Source organism: Saccopteryx leptura, chromosome 3 (genome assembly GCF_036850995.1).
Source record: "Saccopteryx leptura isolate mSacLep1 chromosome 3, mSacLep1_pri_phased_curated, whole genome shotgun sequence".
Lineage (NCBI taxonomy): Eukaryota > Metazoa > Chordata > Mammalia > Chiroptera > Emballonuridae > Saccopteryx > Saccopteryx leptura.
This window is the reverse complement of record NC_089505.1, coordinates 358,132,153-358,152,778: the sequence shown is the minus strand read 5'-3', so window position 1 is coordinate 358,152,778 and position 20,626 is coordinate 358,132,153. Positions and strand designations below refer to the sequence as shown.

Below are 20,626 nucleotides of genomic sequence, written 5' to 3'. Positions count from 1 at the left end.
GTAGGAAGGGATGACCTCAAGAGGTCAGATGTCGGGGGGCACATGAGGCCTCTGGCCTTTGTCTCAGCCATGGTGGGAGCTACAGAAGCAGTTATGCGGAGCCCGGACAAGGCCCGATGACCGTCTGCAATGGCTTCCTCTCGCCCCGTGTGGAGAAGGGCAGAGCCCGTCAAGGGAAGTCCCAATGTCAGGGGGCCTTCCTCCTCAGAGCTCTGTAGGCACAGATCAGAGCAGTGAGTCTCAGAAGGCTCCATGAACCACAGGCTGACTCACATGCCCACTCGTCCAGTCAAAATGGCGCGGGGAGGCGGTGACCTGCCGCTGCCCTGCACAGACGACAAAGAACCCCTGGGTGCTTCCCACAGGGTGCGTCTGAGGGAGGCCGCCTCCTCCCTCCCCACCCGCCCTCCCTGGGCCTCCCTGGGCCTCCCTGGGCTGCGCCCTGGCCCCTGGCTCGGCACAGCCAGAATAATGAGATGAGACATGTGGGCCTGCAGCCAAGGCCTGCCACGTCTCTAAGTCCTGAAGGGAAAGGGGCCAGACCCGGGAAACCAGTGCCACCTCCCAAGGTGCCACCGGTGAGTTTCCTCCCCACATGGGGCCTTTCTCTCCGGCTCCCTCCCCTTCCTGACAAGCCTTCTCCTCGCCCAGCCTCTCTACCCCTCCATATTTTGAAATTATTTTATTATTAGTTTTAAAGCAGATAGCATTAGAAAGGAGGAGACCGTCGTTGTGAGGTTGGGGTCTGCAACCTCAACCTGACTTCCTCCAAATGGAGCGGTGACGGCTGAGAACCATTCGAGGAGACACGAGCTGAGGGCTGAGGTCAGGGCAGAGGCCGCCCACAGTCTGGTTGGGATCCCTGCCAAGCAGATGGAGACGGTGACCTGCAGGTGGGATGGAAGGGAAGGGAGAGGTCAGGGGTGACAAGAAAAGTCCTGGCTCCTGACACCTGTGAACGCCCCAGCAGACAATCCCACAGCTCTCAGTCTTCACCTTCAGTTACATGGGAAGCTCCCGCTGTGCTCCCTCAGGGGTGCGACAGCAGATTGGCCAGAGTCTAGGACACAACGTTTTGTCTGATTTCTGACAGGCTCATCAGACTTCCACCATCAAAAACAGGTACAAGAATGTTCACTACAGTATTCATTCCTAACTGGGAAGAATGAGATGTTCTAGAGTCAGAAAACCCAGACTGCCATAACAAAGTGCCACCGACAGGGGAACTGACCCAATAGAAACGTATTCTCTCACCATTCTGGAGGCTGGGTGTCCAAGAGAAAGGTGTTGAAAGGGTTGGTTTCTTCTAAGGCCTCTCTCCTTGGCTTGTAGATGGCCATCTTTCTCCCATGGCTTCACATGGTCTTTGTATTTGTGTCCAGTCTCTGCTGTGGTTACAAAAAACAAGGAAGAGCTACATGTATTGGCAGGAAAACAGTTTGAAATTTACTGTTCATTGGAAAAAGTAAGTCACAGGACAGTATGATGCTGATATCCTCTGGAGAGGGAACAGGATTGGGGCAGGGGTGGGATGAGGGAGATTTTATTTACTTGTCTATTTCTGTATGTGTGGCAGATTATTTATTCTCAATTCTTCATTCTGTCCCCTGCCCTGGCTTTGCAACCTCTCCTACTGTGGGTTGCATATAGAGAAATATATGCAACCCACAGTAGGGGAGGTTGCAAAGCCAGGGCAGCCGTTTGGCCAATGGAATTGAGATGAAGGTATTTGGCATAGTTAGCTCTGCTGTTGTGACCTTCACTGAGAAGAATATACCTTGGGAAAGGGCTTTTTTAATTTTTATTTATTTTATTTAGTGAGTAGAAGGGAGGAAGAGACAGACTCCTGCATGCACCCCTACTGGGATCCACTAGGGGGCAATGCTCTGCTCATTTGCAGCGTTTCTCCAATGCTCAGCAACCGAGCTCTTCTTAGCACCTGAGGGGGGGGGGGCATGGAGCCATCCTCAGAGCTCAGGGCCAACTTGCTCCAATCGAGCCATGACTGCAGGAGGAGAAGAGACCCACCAGGGCCAGGAAATGGCTTGTCACAGGAAATGCGGAGACACGAAGAGCAGAGCTGAACCCATCCTCAGCCTAGAGGGACCTACATACCCATGAGCGAGAAAAATACGTGCTTACCTTGAATATTTACATTCAATAATTAATCTTCAAATTTATAAATAGATTTGTGATTTTTCATTAATCGTGTACTGATAAAAATAATGATATGCCGATTTAGAAGAAAAATCTGACACTTAGAAACTTATCACAGAAAACAAATGTCAATTTATGTATATAATCTTGTTGCTGAGAGGTATATTAGGGTAATCAGTAATCATTCAAACATAAAATATGTATAATATGAGGATACATATTTTATGTTTGAATGATTACGGGAAGTAGACTAGAATGTTGAACCTGGCAGGTTGCCCACGTATTGGAGTTAGCGAGTCTGTAACGAAGGGCAGTCGTAATACTGATCCCTACAGGTTGTTCCGAGAGTGAATAAGCCCGGAGGAAGGGGCGCCTTCATCCCTCCGAGCAGGAAGGGAGGAGCAGCTGAAGAAGGAAATAGAGATCTGGTTTGGCAGAGGAGGGGACCTTTGACGGGACGAGGAAGAGAGCCCAGTCACAATAAAAGGAGTCAGGTGGTGTAAAAGGCGGGGAGAGCAGCCAGAGCAAAGACCTGGGGGTGGGAAGGACTTGTTACGGGAGTCCCCCCAGCAGGCACGATCTGAGGTCCTCTCGCCCCACCAGTCAGTCATTCACGACCACGCAGGTGTGGGGCCGTCGCCTGCAGGAGCCTCTGCGCCTGCGACCCCGGTGGGCAGTAGCACTGGCCTCCCCGCGCGGGTTCCCTCGCGCACCCAGGCCGGATTCCGCAGGTGCGCTGAGGGACACAGGTGTGTTTCCCGAGACTGGCGCGATCAGAGAAGTCCTGAAAACTGGTGACGCAAGTATTTCAAAGGCGAAGACACGTTAGCGGAATATGCCCACCGTCCCTAAACAGGGCTGGGTGGCGATGGTGGTCACCCCTGCGTGAGGACCCAGGCCGGTATCCAGCACGCGGTAGTACAATCAGTGTGTCCGGAGCCCGACCGAGTGGGCGCCCTCTCTTCTCCCTTCCCGGCACCTGTCCCGGGGCTTCGGGCCCAAGGAACCCCCAGTACCAAAGGACTCCCCAGCCTCCGTTCTACCAGCTGCCAGCGCAGGGACAAACCGAAGCCGGCTGCGGGTGGCGGAGACCCTCAGCACAGCGTCCCTCGAGGCCGCGGGCAAGGCCAGGACTGACCGCTGCGCAGAGTAGGAGCCCTGGGCAGAGCCGCCCCGCCCCGAAGCCTCCCCCCTCCTCTTCCCCCCTCCCCTCCCCTCCTCTCCCCCTCCTCTCCCCCCTCCCCTCCCCCTCCCCTCCCCCTCCCCTCCCCCTCTCCCCCTCGTCTCCCCCTCGTCTCCCCCTCCCCTCCCCCCTCCCCTCCTCCCCCCTCCCCTCCCCCCCTCCCCTCCTCCCCCCTCCCCTCCCCCCTCCCCCCTCCCCTCCCCTCCTCTCCCCCCTCCCCTCCCCCCTCCCCTTCCCCCTCCTCTCCCCCTCGTCTCCCCCCTCCCCTCCCCCCTCCCCTCCCCTCCCCCCTCCCCTCCCCCCTCCCCCTCCCTCCCCCCTCCCCTCCCCTCCTCTCCCCTCCTCTTCCTCTCCCCCTCCCCTTCCTCTTCCCCCTCCTCTCCCCTTCCTCTCCCCTCCTCTTCCTCTCCCCCCCTTCCTCTCCCCCTCCTCTTCCTCTCCCCCTCCCCTTCCTCTTTCCCCTCCTCTCCCCTCCTCTCCCCTTCCTCTCCCCCTCCCCCTCCCCTTCCTCTCCCCCTCCCCTTCCTCTCCCCCTCCCCTTCCTCTCCCCCTCCCCCTCCCCTTCCTCTCCCCCTCCCCTTCCTCTCCCCCTCCCCTTCCTCTCCCCCTCCCCTTCTTCTCCCTCTCCCCTTCCTCTTCCCCTCCTCTCCCCCTCCCCCTCCCCTTCCTCTCCCCCTCCCCTTCCTCTCCCTCTCCCCTTCCTCTTCCCCTCCTCTTCCCCCTCCTCTCCCCTCCTATCCCCTTCCTCTCCCCCTCCCCCTCCTCTTCCCCCTCCTCTCCCCTCCTATCCCCTCCTATCCCCTTCCTCTCCCCCTCCCCCTCCTCTTCCCCCTCCTCTCCCCTCCTATCCCCTCCTATCCCCTTCCTCTCCCCCTCCCCTTCCTCTTCCCCCTCCTCTCCCCCTCCTCTCCCCCTCCTCTCCCCCTCCTCTCCCCCCTCCACTCCCCCTCCTCTCCCCCTCCTCTCCCCCCTCCACTCCCCCTCCTCTCCCCCCTCCTCTCCCCCCTTCTCTCCCCCCCTCCTCTCCCCCCTCCTCTTCCCCTCCTCGCCGCGTCAATGTCCGTACACCCACCACCATCTACATTCACATTTTGCTACTCGCAGTCTCCCCAATCTCTTCCCTCTGAGTCAGCAGGTCCATTGAGCCTTCTGATCTTCCCGAGCGCTTCAAACGTGTCGACGCACTCCCCTTCTATATGCCTGTCATTTTCCTCTTACATTTTAAAAGTAAAATTTACATACAGCGAAATACAGAAATCTTATGTGTGCCTCAAGCTGGCTGATTTTAGATGGTACATGGACAAGTATTTTTTATTTAATAGTTAGGCACTGCTCACTAAAATTAGGGGATATTTTATCGCTTCATATTCATTTCGAAATATCCCCTATTTTTGTGAGCAGTATATTTTACCACGTATTAGGGGGGGGAAACCCACACGTTTTCCGTTTATGACAGTGACCTCAAGCTTCCTTTGACGACGACTGTATTTGAAGGAGCTGTGCGGAGGGAAGGGGGCAGGTAGCGACGGTCCGGGGCTTCCAAGGCGCCGAGGCTGTGGCTCGCGGTGTCGCTTCGGGAGTTAGGGACGCCTCTAAGAGCGGCCTCTGCCTGTGGCGCCGGGAGGGGCTGGGGACCCGGCCGGAGCGGGGTCTGCGGTGCGTGTGTTTGTTTCCACATTACTTCTCATCTGCGCGCCACCTCCAGCTCTTGGAGTCCCTGCGGACGCAGCGCCGAGCACGGGGCCGGGAGCTTTGTAGGTGCCCAGGAAGTGTTTCCCGGATCACGAACGTGCAGACACTCGGCAAGCACTATGCAAGGATCACAGTTTGCCTCTGCAGGAGAAATCCCGTTCTTCTGGGCCCCCCTACCCAGAGCAGCGCTGCAGTGTTTGTTGATTGACAAACAAACCCGCAGAAGGAGAAAGACCCGAACCTGAGCTGGGGGGGGCGGTTCGGCCAGAGCGCCCTCCTTGCGGGATCCGGGGAGAAGAACTACGACTGTTTTGCCTAAGAATCCAGCGTAGACAAAAAAACCAGGCCAAAACACAGCTCATAACGTTTTGAGCATGCGCACAGGGCTGCCGCGATAGCCTCATTATAGTACAGACGACAACTGCTTCTAGGTGCCTCGTTAGCGCAGTAGGTAGCGCGTCAGTCTCATAATCTGAAGGTCGTGAGTTCGATCCTCACACGGGGCACAATACTTTTGTCCCTCTTCCCCCTGGAAAGGGGATTTGTAGTTACTTTTTGGTGGACTCAGAGACACCAGGCGTCCAGCGCTTTTCCGCTATCGGGTCCCGCGTGGGTCGGCCCAGCCTGTCCTCCCCGAAGCATCCCGGCGGGAGAGGTTTCACTGGCGTAGAACCTCTCGACTCTGCGGCTTTCGGGGCCGGGTTGGGAGGACCGGACCGGAGGCTGGCGCAGGACCGTAGGGGGGGACCCGACCGGAGGCTGCGCGAGACTAGCCGCGCCGGGTGGGCCGGGACCCTACGGAGCCTCTCAGAGGGAACCCCGCTCTCACCAGGGTGCCCAGGGAGCACCCCTGCCGTCCGCGCCCCACCACTGGCCGTCGCGGGGGACGTGCACAGCCCGGAGTCACTGAGTTCAGATGTGACAAACCCACTCCTACATTCCCGCCTTCCTGAGCCTTTGGGGGCCGTCATCTACAGCCAGCCGGGGAATGCTGGCGTGTCCATCGATTACACAGAGGCCAAGTCGAGTCCACAGTTCTGTCTCGTCAGCTGTCACAGCTCCTTCCAGTTGCACGAGTGTGCCAGTTACCAACCTGCGGCCTCTCAGCTGCAACGCACGCTTCATTCTGCACCACCTCCCCATTAACCGGCATCCTCCTGCCGGCATTTCTCCTCACGGTGGGCGCCACGCTGAGCTGTCACCAGGGGGCGCTGGAGGACAGGGCAGCAGGACTGGGCTCCCGGCCTAGCTCCAAAGTGCCGCTTTGCCGGTTCTTGCTCCTGTCTCACGGTTCACCAGTGGTGCCAGTGTGTGTGCCCAGAGCACACAATCTCTTAGTGACTTCACAGTCCCATCCCAATGACCATTTTACTGCAGTCCTCCCAACATGGGCATGGCCAGTGGTGGCGTTTAGCCGGTTCGCACCAGTTCAGCAGATACCTAATGTTTTGTTGAGTTCCGCGAACCGGTTGTTAAAATGGCACCTGTCATCAGGGTTCTCTAAGGTGGGAGCCTGGGCAGCCGCCCAATGTGGAAACCACAAATTTACAGTCTTTACTCTTTTTTTAAACGTTCATCTGCGCAACAGCGTATTCTAAGCGCCGGTAGTAACGTTCATTCAGTCCATAGGCGGAAAAAATTGCAAATGAGGATGCCAATCAAGAAACAATATGGAAATATCTTAACAAACAGTTTTACTGTTTTTGTCAGGTATTATTTAATATTTTTTCATTAATATTTAAAGACTCTCATAATCTAGTTTTGTGTACCTCTTTTATTGTTATTCATGTAATAAATGCATGAAATAATAAGCTACCTTTCAGTGTATCGCTTTTTTATATTTAAAACGGTCATTAGGGCAGAGAACCGGTTGTTAGATGATTGCCCCACCACTGGGCATGGCGTGTCCCAGGTCTAGTGCCAGCAGCATGCCCTGGCCGGCTCCGAGCGCCTGGTGTCTGTCTTCCAGTCTCGGTTTGCCTGTGACTCAGTTGGTGGTTTCCTGTAGCCCTCCCCATACCAGCCAGAGCCAGCTAGTGTGCACCCCACCCCAACAACAGTCAGGGGCCTGATGCCCTGACCCGGTGTGCCTTACCCAACAGCCTTGGGGTGCCTGCCCCCGAGATGTACTTCCTGAGAACGGGGTTCTACGGGCCAGCCCTGGCCGGGACAATCCAGCAACTCCTCCGCTATTCAGTGGTCTGCAACCACTTCTCCAACAGTCCGAACCTGAGCCTTGGGGAGGGAGGGGGCCTCCCTTCCAAGTTTGTCTTTTCTTTACTCTCCCTCGGCCTTTAACCAACTTAATAACTTATTCAACACCATTGACTTCATACTGGAAAGTCTTTCAAATGTCGTTGATGCAAACAGGGATTTAGCGAAAGCCCCCAATTTATCCAACACTGTACAATTCACACCAGAGGGAAACCTTGTGAATGTAATAAATATGAAAAGGCCTTTAGGAACCTCTCCGCTTTTACTCGAGTACTTGAGAGAGCTTTTAGAATGGAGCCAGCGTGGGAGGAATTCTTGCCAAGCTCAACCTTCATTCAGTTCTCAGAGAATTTACATTGTAAAGAAACTGGGGTAAGGTTGAGGACATAATGTCAAGAAGCAGGGAGAGATCACCAGAAATGGATTTCATGCAATGTGATAACCTTCAAAATGCCAACGAAGCACACAGGACCAAAGGGATTCATTCAGTGAAGGTGTCAGATATCGGCTAAGGAAGTGACTTTATCAAGATTATTGGGAGAGCCCTGGCTATCGCTCAGGTGGTTAGAGCGACATCCCTATATGCAGAGGTTGCTGGTTGATCCCCAGTCAGGGCACAGACAGGAACAGATCAGTTTTTCTCTCTCCCTTCCTCTCTCTAAAGCTTTCTCTGAAGTCAATAAATTAAAAAAAGGAAAAGATTACTGGGAGAACTGTAGGCTCAGAGAAAAAGGGAGATCAAAGGGATTTCTTCATATGGGTGAGAGAATGCATAGCTCACTCTGATTGGATGAATAGAAACTTTAAAAATATGAAATACTGTAATACTATGAAAGAGGTGTGTGTGTGGTTGAAAAACCAGTTGAGTCAAGTGTAAGTTCTAGTAAAAGAGGTCAGAAACTGGTAATATGTAGCTGATTCTGTATTCAATTGCAGTTTCTATTCAGTACTATATTCGTTTCAGGTGTACATTTATATACTTTACAGCCCGGAGAACTGTATTTTAGAATTTGGTTTTAGGTGAGGAAACAAATCCTAGTTCACCGAAGTTCCCATCATACTCCATGTATTTTATATCCTGTGATGTCCCGCTGCCAATCTTACCAGCCTGACCCATTAAAGGCACATTTGGAACTAGCTGAACATGAATAAAAAACTAGGACCAGGAAAGTGCTCTCGGGAGACCAAAGCCTTGCACAGCGATGCTTCAGATTTTTGACTATTGGATAAAAAGAGAGCACTTTTATTGAAAATATTTGGTTTACCATTTAGACTATGTTTTGTGAGCACCAAAAAAAAAAAAAAAAAAGAAATTCCTACTACATATTCCACATTATTGTCAAGCACTGTCCAGAAACTTCTCATGTACGTTATCTTACTTAATCCTCACATCAGGTCCATGAGCGACTTCCTCCTTCCTTCTGGGAATGGGGTCAGAGAAGTAATTGGCCCAAGATGTGGAGCTAAGCGCTGGAGAGGGGAGAGTGGGTGGAGGTGCCGTCAGGAGAGGCAGGCAGACACTGATGCGTGAGTATGGCGTTACCATACGGTGGGAACACCTCAAAGAGGAGAGCCTGCTGCCGTGGGGACAGAGCTGTAATGGCGGCCACTCCACGGTCCCTGCTCTAGAGGCGCTGCTCAGTTCTCTCTCGCGCCCCATTATATAGTTGAGATGCTTTCCTGTTCTTTATCTCTGGTTTTTCCTTTAAAATAAACCCTTATCAACTAAAGTTATGGAGGTTTATGCTGGTTCTTAGCACCTGAGGACACTAACGCAAGTGCCAATATCTTCAGAAATTTTTTTTATTGTAAAAAGTACCAGAAGCCATTTACAAGCCAAACACATAAGAATTAAATAGAACACATAATTTTTATACACAGTTGTCAATACAAAATGTTGATCTTTACAGGAATTAAAAATAAATTATCTAAAAATCAGTGTCATTGATTGCAAAATAGGTATTGCTCTCTTGGACTCTTTCTAGGTGACCGGCCTCCTATGTGGCCAAGAGATGAGGCGTCTGGCACTTGTTCCGAGCTTGGGTGGCGATTCTCTGGCGGAGGCCCCTCACTCTCTCCAGAAGGTCCCGTTCCACCGTGTCCCACTGCATTTTTCTTTGGTGTAAAGAAACTTGAACACAAAATTTAAATTAGTAATAGTTTAATGTTCTGATGTTAGCAACGATGATACAGCATTTATTTCAAAGGTAAGTATGTTGTAAAAATCAATAATGAAATACATATTCTCAAAAATCATATTTCTTAAACAAAAGCCTGAGATATTATTACCTGGCCCAATGAGGTTCCATTTATAAGCTAAATATTTATACATTAAATTGAACGAATGCTACTGGACAATTTATCAGCTTTTGGGTATGTAGCATTTTTTACTTCGGAGAAACAATCTTTTAAATTAGGAGCAAAGCCAGTTCAAAAGAGGATTTGAGTTCTTTGTAACAAAGTTTCTTCACTAGGACGCTTAATATAATGAGAAAAGGCATTCCAAGTTGCCAAAATTAATATTGTACACACCATGACCACTTCCCAGTGATTACATAAAAGTAAATAAATCCAATGGTTTTAACAGTGGCTGACACAGGGGAGTCCAGAATCGAGATTAAAATATTACAATGGGTCTAAGTGTAAGAGCCATTTCACACCGGTGTCGAGGGGCTGGCATGTGAAGTACCTTAAAAATACAATTCTCTGAAACTCAGCTGCATAGTCAAACAGCTTCCATTTCTGAAAACTTTTTCTCCCAAGCAATACAAATTTTGCTTTTTTTTTGTTTTTCTGCCAAATAACCTAAACTTATCAAATGTCCTCAAGTCAATTTTTGAATTTAGAATAATTTTAAAAGTTCTGACCCATCAGAATAGAGAAGAGTTAAGAAGAATCTCTTGTACTTTCACTTGACTTACAAAGAACTTTCGGTTTAATTCCTATTATCACAGAATTTATAGGTGATATAAGATTATGAGTTAGCAAAAACATTTTACGCAGGCTGGATTCTCAGGACTTGTTATGTGTATTTGTTACAAAGCTGGTCTTTAGGCGATAATACATAACATTGTTCTTCTAAAAGTGCTCAAACGACCCTGTTAAATTCTGGTTCACCTATATGATAGTTTTATTGAAAAAGTCAGTTGAAATAAAGTTTAGCAGTTTCCTGTCCCCTCTCTCCTCTCCTTTTAAAAATTCATAAATACAGAGAACAGACTGACAGCTGCAGGGGTGGGGCTGGGGGGGATGGGTAAAACAGGTAAAGGGATCAAGCAAAAAACCAACCAACCAACTCACAGACTCAGACGACAGTATGGAGGTTAGCAGAGGGAAGGGGTGGGGGCAGGGAGAAGAGGGGAAGGAAGAGGGGAAGGGGGACATAAATGGTACCAGAAGGAATGCTGAACACACAATACAATATGCAGATGGTGTATACTGCGCACAAAAATTAGAGGATATTTGTATAGCTTCATATTCTTTTTTTTTTTTTTTTTTACAGAGACAGAGAATCAGAGAGAGGGATAGACAGGGATGGACAGACAGGAACAGAGAGATGAGAAGCATCAATCATTAGTTTCTCATTGTGCATTGCGATACCTTAGTTGTTCACTGATTGCTTTCTCATATGTGCCTTGACTGTGGGCCTTCAGCAGACCGAGTAACCCCTTGCTGGAGCCAGCAACCTTGGGTCCAAGCTTTGCTCAAACCAGACGAGCCTGTGCTCAAGCTGGCGACCTCGGGGTCTCGAACCTGGGTCCTCGGCATCCCAGTCCACGCTCTATCCACTGTGCCACCACCTGGTCAGGTACTTCATATTCATTTTGAAATATTCCCTAATTTTTGTGAGCAGTATATTATAGGATTGTACACTTGACACCTATTCAATTAACCAAAGTAACCGCAATACATTCAATTAAAAAAATATAAAAGCAGCACAAACAAAAAACAAATGAAGTATTTTACCGAAACTGTTAGCTCCTTTCTGGGCTGGTGCCTGTATTTTTGTAAGCTGTTTCCACCCCACCCCGTCCAAAAAGGAACAAAACCTCCAATGAATCAAGTCAGCTCATCTGCGCAAAGCCGTCAGCCCCCAGCCGCTCTGCCTGCACTGTCTGCAGTCCACCACAGCGCCCCACCCAGAACAGGGCAAGAAATTCAAGTAAGTAGTAGCTTTGTAATGAATGCCGAGATTCTCTTTTCACAAGGATGTAAAACAGTTATGCATATCATTAGCACCAGATTTCTACTGGAGGCCCCAACTATGTTCAGACAGTGATGCCGGTGCTAGAGATATGGGGACGCATCAGTGAGGTTTGGCAAACTTTCTTTACTTGGGTTTCGGTCTGATACAGCCTTTTCCCCGCTGGAAATGTGAGAATCTTGCTGCCTCCACTCTAGGCTTCCATTACTGATGCCCTGGGGAAATGGCGTTGACATGCCATAATTATAATTTAAGTCACAATCTTGCTTAAATATTGTTCAATTTAAAATCATAGAAGAAATTTTTCTTGTTGATCACTTACTCTGTGTTGAGGAATCCATTTCAGAAATGTTGTGTAATTGTGTCATTCCAGGCAAACAGCTTGAGGCGACCTCCTCATTTTGGCATCTGGGCACGACTGTTACAACAACAAGGAGACAAAGAGGATGTCAGGTGTGGGGCAGCTGTGCTAAGCTTGCTCGCACTTTGCTTGACTGGTGCGTGAGCGCTGGCAAAGGCACGTGCGTGTGGCCTATACAAGACTGTGGGTGCTTGCGCTCTAGAGATGGGGGATCGTGGATGGTGGGTTGCCCGTCCACCGCTGTGAGGGACCATTTTTGCTGTTTGTTGGCCTGAGAAGAGGTTTCCCCTGCCCGTGTGCTTGTCCGTGGTTGTGAGACTTTATTGAATGGGAATGGCCCACTGCCTTCCAGCTCCAGTTTCTCTACTGTCTGCCCGAATCCAGTGTGGACCCGCCTGGCCTCGGCCACCGGCATTACACTGGAGGTGAGTGGAAAGCCTCTATTAATTCCGTTAAGAAAGAGCCCTGACTTTTCTGATCTGAGAAGGATGCTGAGAAAAAGAATGTGACCCCATTCAAACGGCCAGGGAAGTGACGTTAGAATTCACAGCTGAGCACAGGTTTGGCAAAGTACTTTAAAAACACCCTTAACAAAACAAAAAGCCAACAAACCACTCAAAAATACAGATGTTGGGGGATTTACTGGAAGGGATTATGAAATGTAAGAGCAAGCCTTCCCTGAGAGCTGTGAGCTGGTCACTGCTGGCTTTACCCAGCCAGGACCTAATCCCGAGAAACACAAACACACACACACACACACACACACACACACACACACACACACACGTGTAATCAGAGCCACCAACAGGCAAGTTTTACCCGAGACCACACACACACACACACACACACACACACACACACACACACACGTGTAATCAGAGCCACCAACAGGCAAGTTTTACCCGAGACCACACACACACACACACACACACACACACACACACACACACACACGTGTAATCAGAGCCACCAACAGGCAAGTTTTACCCGAGACCTTCTGAAGCGGTAAGCCCAGCAGTATTCCACACCGAACTGGCACCCACCCCCACTTTCCATCACTCACTCCCTTCAGTTCAGAGGTTCCCTAAGTCCCACGGCTTCACGTCCAACCGGACGCCACAGTCCTTTTGATCATCCCAACGGCACTTCTGACTGTCCCTTCTTTTCTGCTCCCATCTCTCGGGTCTAAGCCTCCTCGAATCAGGCCCACAATGTTTGGGTCACACTCATTAAGATGCCTGCTCTTACCCAATCTCAACAGCTTTAGCTAATGCTTTTAACTCAGTTTTAGCCCAATGAGTCATTAAGACAATTTGACTAATTACCAAATGACTAATTTGAACTGGAGTGGGGGATGGAACATGAGAGTCACCTTTACATGTCTGAAGGGCTGTCATGAGGCGGAAGGAGGAAATGTCATCTGCACCGCTCCTGAGAAGTTTCCAATGAGAGAATTAAAACAAAAAAGCAAGAAAAGCAGATTCCTTACAGAAGTAAAAAAGAACTTTTAAGAAAGACCCGGCAGAAGCGGAACAGGCAGCGAGCTGGCCAGCGTGGCACGTGGTCTGGCACAGGCTGGGCGACCCCTCTGCGACCCGGAGGTGCCTCACTTAGCGATGCTGGCTCTCCGGGTCCCTCCCACTCTGAGCGCTCAGTCCTGCTCTCTGTCCGCCCTACGTCCGTCCTGCCAACACTGGTCAGTGCATCTTCCCAGAGGGCCGCGCTGTGAGGACTCGGACAGCAGCGGTTCCCCTGGGCCGACAGCAATGTGTCCGCCCTCCTCGGCCCTGAGTGACGACCACGCCGAGCTCCTCCAGGAATGCCATTTTCCTAACTATAGCCGATTACCTCTCTGTTCTAGGATGGAATGACTTTGGTTTAATTTATACATACTGACTGAGGAAATGAAAAATCCTTACACTGTTGCCTTTGCAAAATGGATGATTATGAACCAAATCCTCTCTCACTGGTGAAATTTAGGAAAGATTAAAAAAATTTCGGTAGCACGGTGGGAAGACAGCCTGGGGGCAGAAGCGCCACCATGCAGAAGCCTACTCATGAGGGAAGCTCTTCGCAGTTTCTAAATCCAAGCTCTTTCTCTATTTCTAAATCCACACATTCTCTAGAAGCCTCAAGATTATTTTCTTTGTAATGCAAGGTGATGTGGCAGGGTCAGGGCGAGTGCAGCCCCAGTGGTTCTGGTAGAGTGGGCAGTGACACAGACCTGAGCAGAGCAGGAACCACACGCGGGGATGGAGGGTCACAGAGCGGAGAGCCCTGGGTGCCTCCAATGGGCAAACTAGGCTGCGGCCTCACCCCACAGGGCCCTGTCCTGCCCTGGCATATCCCCGGTCATGCGGTTCCTTCCCTGACCTTTCCTCCCGGCATGTCGCTGGTCACGTGACAGACCCCTTCAGAGGAGAAACAAGGGGCTGGGGAGAAGCCTCCTACACTCCCCTACAAGCCCTTGCACGACCACTCCCTTGACCATTAAGCCCTCTGGACAGGGAGGTTCTAATCCACATCAAGTAATCTTAAGAACAAAGACTTGGCTCTGCTGACCAGAGTCAGAGTTTTGGTCAAACTAGAGATGACATTTAGGCCTCGGTGGTGTTTCAGCTCCAGGCTCAGAAACGCAGTGAGAGCAGACCCAGCCCCGGCACGGCTGACATCAGGACTAGATGCAATGACCAATGACCCCCTGCCTCAGCGCCAGCCAGTGGAGATGACGACCCGAAAGGACATACCTGGAGAGCTGATGAACATTCTACTGTGATCCTCCCCCGGGACCTCCCCTAGGCTGTCTGCCTTTAGAAAACCGATAAAACCCCTAAGGACCACTGGGGACAGAAGACCCACTCTCTCTGTCTCTCCTTTCACCCCTCATCTTCCCCAGCGGCATCATCTTTGCTTCCGTTTTCCTCAGCTCCAAGGGCCCTTCTGCCTCTGTAACTCGTTTCCTGGGCCCACGCAGCCCAGCTGGCTCACTTCTTCTACATCTATGACTTTTAAAATAAACATTTGTTTGTATTTGAGTCATACTCTGAATTCTTTTTTAGCCAGAATTCAAGTACAGAGAGAGCTGAACCAACTGCTGCTAACAGTAAGTACCTTTGCAAACCAGTTTTAAATAAAGAATTTGTACACAATGACTAACATTCCATTCCCCACTTCCCCAAGTGCTCTGTGTGGTATCTGGGACCTAAATCTAAAGTATAAGAGGTTACCTGTCATTTCAAAAAGAGGTATAATTAAATAATGACAGCATCTAACCCAGTGGTAGTCAACCTGGTCCCTACCACCCACTAGTGGGCGTTCCAGCTTTCATGGTGGGTGGTAGTGGAGCAACCAAAGTATAAATAAAAAGATAGATTTAACTATAGTAAGTTGTTTTATAAAGATTTATTCTGCCAGCCTGACCTGTGGTGGCACAGTGGATAAAGCGTAGACCTGGAAATGCTGAGGTCGCTGGTTTGAAACCCTGGGCTTGCCTGGTCAAGGCACATATGGGAGTTGATGCTTCCTGCTCCTCCCCCGCTTCTCTCTCTCTGTCTTTCCTCTCTCTCTCTCTCTGTCTCTCCCTCTCCTCTCTAAAAAAATGAATAAATTAAAAAAAAGAAAATATTAAAAAAAAAAAGATTTATTCTGCCAAACTTAGCGAAAATCTGACATAAAGTACTTGGTAAGTAATTATATGCTTTAACTTGCTGTAACTCTGCTTTATAAATTTTATAAAGTAAAGTTACTTCCCTACTTTATAAATCACCATTACTGTGGAACCAGAGGGCAGTTAGAAAATTTTACTACTAACAGAGATACAAAAGTGGGCAGTACGTATAAGAAGGTTGACTACCCCTGATCTAACCTGTATTTTTACTTTTCAAATTTGTGAACAATTAAAGTAATGCACACAGGAGCATTATTCATAAAATGTGTCCAACAAGTGGACATAATCCAAATGTCTAGCAACTGATAAATAGATAAATAGAATTTTGAAATGATGCACTGATATGTACTACAATGTGGTTGAACCTCAAAACATTGTCAGGTGAAAGAAGTTAGATACAAAGAACCACGCACTGTATGATTACACTTGTATGAAATTTCCTGATAGGCAAATCTATAGAGACAGGAAGTAGATTAGTGGTTGGGAGCAGTGGGGTTGGGGGATAGGGAGAGTGACAGGAAATGGGCAATGACTACATATGGGTACAGGTTTTGTTTTTTTTTTGTATTTTTCTGAAGCTGGAAATGGGGAGAGACAGTCAGACAGACTCCTGCATGTGCCCGACCGGGATCCACCCGGCACGCCCACCAGGGGGCGACGCTCTGCCCACCAGGGGGCGATGCTCTGCCCCTCTGGGGTGTCGCTCTGCTGCGACCAGAGCCACTCTAGCGCCTGGGGCAGAGGCCAAGGAGCCATCCCCAGCGCCCGGGCCATCTTTGCTCCAATGGAGCCTCGGCTGTGGGAGGGGAAGAGAGAGAGAGGAAGGAGGGGGTGCGGGGGGTGGAGAAGCAAATGGGCGCCTCTCCTATGTGCCCTGGCCGGGAATCAAACCCGGGTCCCCCACACGCCAGGCCGATGCTCTACTGCTGAGCCAACCGGCCAGGGCCTGGAAAAATTTTTTTGACTGAAGCTATTTAACAGCCACACCACCCCAGCCCACTCTGACCAAAAAATGGCGACTCGGCATTACCTTTTCTCTGAGCAACAATCTGAGTAAAAGTCAAGGACTTGTGACTTCTGGTGAGAGACCACCTTAAATGAGTGGGCCCGCGTCCCGCCAGGCCAAGGGCACACACGGCACTCACCTGTACTGTGTGGGTGTTCAGCCTGTTCCGAAACATCTTTTATCTCCTCCTCTAGAAACCACTTTCTAGATGCGTCTGAAAGAGCAGAAATTTTCTTTTCTGATTTCAACTGTAAGTCTTTTTCTTCAGCTTCCTCCCACTAAATATAAATAAGTGGAAAAAAACCCCGTAAGAATTGTGCGAATGCAAGTTCCGGCCCAGAGTGGAAGCAGCCCTCCCCTTCCTCTCGGGCAGGCAGGGCCGGGGCGGCATGAGGGCGACCCAGGGGCCTGCTTGCCCAAGGCAGCGAAGAACCTGGAAAGCAGAGGCACTTTGGATGTCGCTCAGTACCCAAGTGCATGCATACAGGTCCTGACTGTCACTGAGTTAACAGTTGATTCCAATAGACAGCCACAAAGGAGGAACCCTGCCTGCATCCCATGAAAAGCCCCTACGATTCTCAGTGTACTCTCAAATACACCATTTTACCTACAGGAGGGCAACACCGAGTTCTATCCTCTAGCCCAGGCAAGCCAACATACGGCCCGCGGGAAGCATCCAGCCCACACAATGAGTTTATGCAGCCTACAATTAAATTTTTAATATTCTCCGCTACTTTAAAATCTCAGCTACTCAGAAGCAGAAGCGTCTTTGATTATTGGAAATCAAGATATTTAAGAAGATAGTGATACACGGAAAGGAATTCTGCATGTGACTAATCTAAGGTTAACTTCCAATAATTGGTCTTTTAATTCCATTATAAAGATTTACAACTTTTGTATTTGTTTGTACTCGATATGAACTGTTTGATGTTTAGTGGCGATGTGAAACCCACATTCTTTTAGGCGGAGTTTGCCAGTGCGCACCCAATGTCAAACAATTCGTTATTTTGTGGTCAAGTGTGCTGAATCAAGTGGCATCACAGACAATAGCTGCAGTTGATAACTGAAAAAGTGTCCAGGCTGTTTGTAAAATGAAATAATTGTTTTATTTGTAATATAACCCTTTCAAGCTCATTCTATTAATTAAATATTGTTTTGATTGATTGCGATAGTTTGGATATTTATATGGTATGTAATTATATTTTTATTAAAATATATTTATTAAAATAATTTTGTATATTAAAATTTTTTTCACTCACATTTATTCACAAATTACATAATAAAATTTTGTTTACTTAAACGAATCGTTTTTGTATTTAACATTTTTAAATTTTAATATTTTGTCCAGCCCATGAAAAAAGTTTTCTTTCTCATCTGGCCCGGGGCAAAAACTGTTGGCCACGCCTGGGCTAGCCCTGTGCCAGCAACCTTACCCTCAGATGTGCACAGTTCTCCCGAGTGGGCACCACTCCCACCCCCGTCCCAGAATGAAAGTGTTATGCCCTGGCACAGGGTAGGAGAAAGATGGATCTGGAATAGGGACTTGAAGGAAATATATTATGAAAAGCTTTCAGAATAGACACTGTGATCCAGTAGCAGAAAGAGGAATGAGCTAAAGCCAGTTTTCTAGTTCCTGATCTGTCCCTGGCTCCTCAGTGTCCTTAGCGAAGGCCACCGTGTCTGCTGTGCCACAGGGCACAGGTCCCAGAGATGCTCAAGGAGGATCAACCGGAAGGTACATGTGTGTGATATATACTCTTAAGTGTGTCTTCTCCTCAAAACCCATTCTCTGAGTCTTCTTTGGGATGATAATGCTCCCTGCTAAAAATATTCCATTTTAACTTCTCTTGCAGCCAAATGTGGCTAGAAATGTGATCTGGGAAATCTGGAAAGGCGTTCAAAAGGAATTGTCTCAGGTAGGAGGTGGAACCTTCTGCATTTCTGTCCTACCTTCTTCTTGTTGAATGACAGCTGAAACCCCATCATCCTGGATGGTAAGGCATCCTGGACAATGAAAGGCATGTATCGGGCAGGAGTGCAGAAAGGCTGCAGGAGGCAGTTTCCCTGATGACCTTGGAGCCGGGACACTGACCCTGGACTGCCTACCTCCAGACTTTCCGGAGAAAAAGAAAAACGTCTACCATGCTTATCGGCAGTGTTATTTTGGTCTTTGTTATTAGCAACTACAAAAAATTCTTAACAGTTCAACATCTTTCACATCATAAGTACAAAGAATTAGGTAAAGTAGTAACATTATGCAGGCAGCCAGAACAAACCTGGGCAGCTGAGACTCGCTCACACAAATAAGAGGGTCATTTGTAGGTAGCCTTCATCAATATTGGACTCCTCTGAGCAATAGCTATTAAAATTAGATCACGTTTAAGATATTTTCCAACAAAAAAATTACTTGGTTTGATGCTTTTGTCATTTGATTAGATAAAAAAATATATAAATTTAAATCGTAACAAGTTCATAACACCCCTCTTACCTTTTCAGCTTCCTTCCCCCTCATTGCATGTAGCACTTCTCTTTCCTCCCTTCTGTTCTGCTGAAGGAGTTTGGCCATTTCCCGGTAACATTCATCGCGCTGTAGATCATCACGCCTTTGTTTATGTAAAGCTTGCATTCGCCAGTCAGTCTTCAGACATGCCTGTTCGGCTTTTACCAAGTTTTCCTCAATTAGCTAAGAAAAAATTGTAAATTTCAGAAACAAGGTCAGACTAGATATAATTGTGGTATATTCATTTAGTGTAGCCACATGTCCAGGGCAGCTGTTTGTAATCCTGGGTGCATACTAAATCACCTCTAAGTGTTTAGCCCCCAATCCAGGTCAGTGAAATCATCTCCAGGGTGGCTGGCTATTGGTACTTGTAGAAAGTTCTTCAGGTGGTTCGAATGGACAGCCAAGGTCCAGAACTTGCTAAGGGATAGTGGATTAAACAATGTCTATGTTAACCTTTTGAAAAGGAGTCACAAGAGCCCATGCTTATAGACTGGACAAAGGTCTTTAAGGAAAAAAATGGTGGGAATATTCTGAGGGTATCGGCCCAGGACTGTTGCCGAACAGAAGGCGGAACTCGAACACCACTCCTGGCTTTTGGACCAGGGCCAGGCCCTGCCACAGACCCACTTCACATTCTGTTTAAGGGACAAGAGAGAACATTATTTCTTTCTTTTTTTCTTTTACATTATTTCTTGAAGGTCTTAAATTCCATTTAAATTCATTTAAGCCAGAATTTCTCCACAATAAGTTTGGAAAATTTTCTTCAAGATTCACAATGTACCATATCCTCAAACGCAGCACGAAAAACTTCTAATACTTACTTGGTACTGCTCATTTTACTGAATAATCGTCATTACTATTCTACACAATACACTCTGAAACTCCTGGCTACCTGCCAGGCAGAGACCTGATCATTTGTAACTAATCTACTCAGGGACAATTTCTGAGACATAACACTGTAGGAGACTACAATTCATAAAGTTACTAGTTCCTGTGTATTTTCTTCTAAGTCACAAAATTCTCAGAGTATAAAAGGCACATCTGTGTTGCTGCCAATCAAGTAGCCTGCAAGTAAAATAATGGGAGATTCTATCATGGATACTCTGTTAACCAAGGCAAAGAAATGATGAACTCGATTCTATCATAGATACTCTGTTAACCAATGCAAAGAAATGATGAACTCGATTCTATCATAGATACTCTGTTAACCAATGCAAAGAAATGATGAACTCGATTCTATCATAGATACTCTGTTAACCAAGGCAAAGAAACGAGGAACTCGACTTCACGGAGTTCAATTTTGAATTTCTTCTTTTACAATGATGGCAGATGGCAATTTCTCCCCTTTCTACTAAATTGATCACGTTTTCACCTTCTGAGATTTTCGGCTCTGAGTCTGACCCGTTTCTATCAGTCTGTGAAACAAGCGTTCTTCAAGATCCACCTTCCGTCTATAGGCATCTGTATCTTCTCTCATTTCTTTTGCAATAGTGTCTTGATTTCTAGCAAGATTCTGTTAAAGAAATCATTGGTTAAGAAAAAAAGAATCACTGATCTATAATAATAATGCTAGGACACAAAAATGATGTTCCCCCCCCAGAATACTAATATGCACACACAAATAAACACTGTAATCATC

General features: G+C 48.3%; 1 protein-coding gene, 1 long non-coding RNA gene and 1 other non-coding gene across 5 annotated transcripts in view; 1 reads left to right on the top strand and 2 right to left on the bottom strand.

Moving 5' to 3' along the window:
* Window positions 1-1,000: 1,000 nt before the first annotated feature.
* LOC136398078 (uncharacterized) lies at window positions 1,001-5,367 on the bottom strand. The gene is made up of 3 exons (XR_010749973.1): window positions 4,801-5,367; window positions 1,255-1,388; window positions 1,001-1,152 (listed from the first exon to the last, which is right to left on the bottom strand). It is a non-coding gene; the product is annotated as an uncharacterized lncRNA (long non-coding RNA).
* A 98-nt stretch (window positions 5,368-5,465) lies between these two features.
* TRNAM-CAU (transfer RNA methionine (anticodon CAU)) lies at window positions 5,466-5,538 on the top strand. Its single transcript has one exon. It is a non-coding gene; the product is annotated as a tRNA-Met (tRNA).
* A 3,509-nt stretch (window positions 5,539-9,047) lies between these two features.
* The window catches only part of TBC1D31 (TBC1 domain family member 31), a 57,853-nt gene continuing 46,274 nt past the window's right edge, over window positions 9,048-20,626 (bottom strand). The window contains exons 18-22 of one of the 3 annotated variants that reach the window (XM_066379425.1): window positions 20,360-20,500; window positions 18,973-19,167; window positions 16,624-16,762; window positions 11,773-11,868; window positions 9,048-9,377 (exon numbers count right to left, since the gene is read on the bottom strand). In XM_066379425.1, the coding sequence (XP_066235522.1) occupies window positions 9,244-9,377; window positions 11,773-11,868; window positions 16,624-16,762; window positions 18,973-19,167; window positions 20,360-20,500 (705 nt within the window). In that variant the 3' untranslated portion in view covers window positions 9,048-9,243. Of the gene's footprint in view, window positions 9,378-10,730; window positions 11,666-11,772; window positions 11,869-16,623; window positions 16,763-18,972; window positions 19,168-20,359; window positions 20,501-20,626 lie in introns of those variants that run through there. The other 2 variants (XM_066379426.1, XR_010750499.1) reach the window with 2 other exon arrangements.